The sequence below is a fragment of the Cyprinodon variegatus genome, unplaced genomic scaffold, assembly GCF_000732505.1.
Source record: "Cyprinodon variegatus isolate N-32 unplaced genomic scaffold, C_variegatus-1.0 Scaffold86, whole genome shotgun sequence".
NCBI lineage: Eukaryota > Metazoa > Chordata > Actinopteri > Cyprinodontiformes > Cyprinodontidae > Cyprinodon > Cyprinodon variegatus.
Window position 1 is genome coordinate 24,276 of NW_015150539.1, and position 4,013 is coordinate 28,288.

The 4,013-nt window shown below is 37.8% G+C and overlaps 1 protein-coding gene across 1 annotated transcript in view; it reads right to left on the reverse strand.

Annotated features, from left to right (window-relative positions):
• Positions 1 to 88: 88 nt before the first annotated feature.
• Positions 89 to 4,013, reverse strand: part of LOC107083879 (zinc finger protein OZF-like) — a 9,317-nt gene continuing 5,392 nt past the window's right edge. Inside the window, exon 2 of the mRNA XM_015373403.1 lies at positions 89 to 3,037. Coding sequence (XP_015228889.1) covers positions 1,488 to 3,037 — 1,550 coding nt within the window. The 3' untranslated portion in view covers positions 89 to 1,487. The remainder of the gene's footprint in view (positions 3,038 to 4,013) is intronic.

Sequence of the window (4,013 nt, forward strand, 5' to 3'; positions counted from 1 at the left end):
TCAAAAAAGTACTCCAGAGTGTTGTTCAGCATGGGGGTGAGTAGAAAATGAAGGCTAATCATGTTTTGGGTGTACTATTCCTTTAAGGAGGAGGACCCTCCACCGACAGGTGCAAACAAAGGGTTAGTGTTAGGGGCCAATTTGTGATTCAGCCCAAATCATGTCTTCTTGGGATAATCCTCCATGGATTTTCCCTGTTCTGATGGTATGAGGCTGCTCTGCTAATCCAAAGACCCTTGAACAGCACTTAGAAATGGAACTTGGTATCCTGTGCAGGCAAACCCAAAACTGTGCCAGGTTCTTTTTTGGGGCGAAGAATAAAAAGTGGAAAAACTTAGAACACAAGTATGCATTAAGTTTTGACATGGATTGCTGAGCAAGCGGGGAGGGGGTGCCTTTGTTGAGGCATGAATCACAAAAAAAACACACGGCATTGCTTTTACAGTTCTTTTAAAACCTGACCTTTGAGGTCCTGACTGCTATGCATGCTGGGCGATGTAGTTAAAGTCTGGCTCTGAGGTTAGGTCCAACAGCATTCTTTCAGACGAGGCACCACAAAACTCTATGAGTCTAAATTTTTTAAAAGACAGTGAGTCTTTGCTGAATTGCAGGGGCACAAAAAAAAAGCTTTATGTGCAATAATTCAGTGTACTTGGGGTAATCTACAAAGACTCTGTTCAATTGCTATATGCTGAATACCAGTTTAGTCCACCCTACTTACATTTTGTTTGGGAATGGCCTAAAAGAAACTTTAAAAGCAATATAGATATACGTTATGATTATCTTCATACAGCATTAATATTGATCATGTAGTGCACTTTGTATACAGTTAAAATATTAACAAAATTAAATTGATCAAAATAATACTTGGTTTAAAAAAAATCATAAAACCTGGAAAAGCTGACTGTCAGCTATCCTGAAGGATTATGGCTAAATTCAGACTGTAAAGGCAACCTTCAAACATGAAGAAGCAGGTTCCTGGGCTCTAACCAAAACACATGCAAAACAAAACAAATGGACCTTTATTCTTGTAGTTGAAGAGCTTTCGTTCTTAGTCTGTAGTACTTCCTCATCTTAGGGCTAGTGTTTGATCCATAATTTCAAAGGAGAGGCGGTTTGGATACTCGAAAGAAACATGTCTTATTGACTTTTGATATTCTGATGAATAATGATTTTAGTCATCCTTTTTCATATTTTTCTTTTTCTGCTTTTTTGGGGAACTTTGTAAAAAGCAGGATATTATTTTTCTCCAATCAATCACCAATAGAATGCTGTGGTTAATCTTACACCAATAGTAATAAGTGTGTTAAGGGTAATTGGAGAGATCTATATAAAATGAATAATAAAAAAAATAATCAACATCGAACACCTAAGCTGTTTAAGCAGAATTAGTGTACTTTTTAATTTTCCAATAAACTTTGCAAAGAGCAAACTACAAAGAAAATTGTAAATATTTACAAATATAATTTAGTGGGAAATGGCTACTTCTAATTTTTGTGTACCTTCTCCATGTGGGAATTGAGCCTACCAACTTGGGCAAAACTTTTCTTGCAGATTTCACATGAGAAAGACTTCACACCTGTGTGGGTTCTCTGGTGTAAAATTAATTTATGACGTTCAATAAAACCTTTTCCACATATCTGACAACAGAAAGGTCTCTCACCTGTATGAATTTTCTTGTGAACGTTTAAACTACCAACCCGAGAGAAACTTTTCCCACACGTTTGACAAGAAAAAGGTCTCTCACCTGTGTGGATTCTCTTGTGAACATTTAAATCCCGAATCTGACCGAAAGATCTTCCACATGTTTCACAAGCAAAAGGTTTCTCACCTGAATGGATTTTTTTGTGGCCATTTAAGTAACCAATTTGAGAAAAACTTTTGCCGCATGTCTGGCATGTAAAAGGTCGTTCATCTGTGTGAGTTTTTTTATGAACATTCAAACTGGCAATTTGAGAGAAACATTTTCCACATGTTTCACAAGAAAAAGGTTTCTCACCAGTATGAGTTCTAAAATGTACAATTAATTTGTGACGTTCAATAAAACTTTTCCTACATATGTGACAAGAAAAAGGCTTCTCACCTGTATGAATTTTCTTGTGAACATTCAAACTACTACTTTGAGAGAAACCTTTCCCACATATTTCACATGAAAAAGGCCTTGCACCCGTGTGGGTTCCAAGGTGTATATTTAAGTGATGACGTCTAGAGAAACATTTCCCACATATTTCACAGGAAAATGGCCTCTCGCCAGTGTGGATCCTGTAATGCTGTTCCAAAATACACTTGCTCTTAAAGGATCGCCAACAAATATCACATTGGAAAGACCTTGTCTTTGTGCCAGTATGAGTCTGATTCTCTGAAACAGAGGAGCAGCTTTCTTCTTGAACTTCACTCTTCAATTCAGGAGAGATCGATTCTCCTTCACTCAAATCAACTTCCTGAGGAGGAGACGTCATTATCCTACCAGTTTCCCGCTTCTGGTCCAGCTGTTTTCCTGCCCGACTGCTACTGAGGTCATCCTGGTTGTATCTAGCTGGTAAGTCTTCTGGTTCCCACTGTTCGAGTTTAAGTATCGACAAATCCTCAATTTCTTTGTCTACTATGGAGGATTCTGGTTCCATTTTTTCCTCTTCAGTTGAGGAAGACTCAGGTTCGAAATCCTCTTCTTTAATCAATAGATGCGCTGGTTCCTCTGCATCCTCTTCTTGTTTAATCCATTGGAGTTTTAGTCCTTCCTGTTTTCCAGTTGATAGAGGACCTGGGGTTTTCTGTTCTTCTTTACCCCGTGAAGATTCATGCTCCTCATTTTCCTTTTTAATCAGAGATTTCAGGTCCTCCTCTTCCTCTTTGAACCATGGAGGTCCTGGTTCCCCCAGTTTTTCAATCAAAGGAGGATCTGGTTGCATCTGAACTTCTTCAGCCCACTCAGGGTCTGCTTCATGTATGTCATGGTTGGTGTTCTTCCTCCTCTGGTTACAGAGCTGTCGTATAGTAAAAGTTGCTTCCTCAGTGGAGACGTGTGGCTTTTGGACATCTGTGGAGACAAATGAAGAGATGAAAAGGAGCCTCCCATTAACCAGCCTGCCTGTTCATAGACTTAGGAAGTCACACAATTGTCTACAACTAGTTTGTAGCATTTCGTTTAAAGATAAATATGGGAGGACAATAATTAAATTTTAAGAATAAAACATTATGTACACCAACTGGAGCTAGGCCTGTCAGGATAACTCTTTAAATATAACTTTATGGGACAGTAAAATGTCCCAGAAATCATTGCGATAAATGAAAATGTTGTTTGGAGACCATCTAAAGAAAAAAAAACTCTCAAAGTCCAATATAATTTAATTTTAGATAGACTATGGCTATAAGCAACGTTATAAATCACCAACCAAATACAGCATCTCTGTTCATTCGGATGCTACTGAAAGAAGCGTGAATCCAGCCTGAGTGATAAATCATTCACTGTGTATATTATACACTTAAGACCTTTGGTATATATACAATATTTACCTTTACTTTTATTAGCTAATATTCACAGAGTATTATTATTATATTGAATGACTATGCAGGCAATAAAGACTACTAAAAATAATAAACAAAAAAAGTAAAGAAGGGTTTTAAGAGTCCTTTCAAAGTCTGAGGGATGTTCAAATTTAAGGCTTAATGCATTGAAAGTGTCCTTTAAAATAAAAACAGATCGATGTGAATAAATCGATGCAGAAATGTTAACTGCAGTCAAAACAGTGAAGCGTCTTTCAGTTTTATGGTGAAAATTGAATAATGACTCAGAAATGCATTAAACTGTGATGAGGCTGAAAGAGAAATGGGTTAGCTTAGCTAGACCCAGGGGTTCTGGTCCAGGCGGGTCCAACTGAAACAAAGAAAAGGTTAGCTTATGTGTCCGGCATCAGGTAGCTGGGTGCTAATGATGTTAGCCAGTCCAGTGCGCATTAGCTGCTTGTTCAGTCTGGTCAGTGAGCATTTGGATTCAGTTACAACTCTTAAAATCA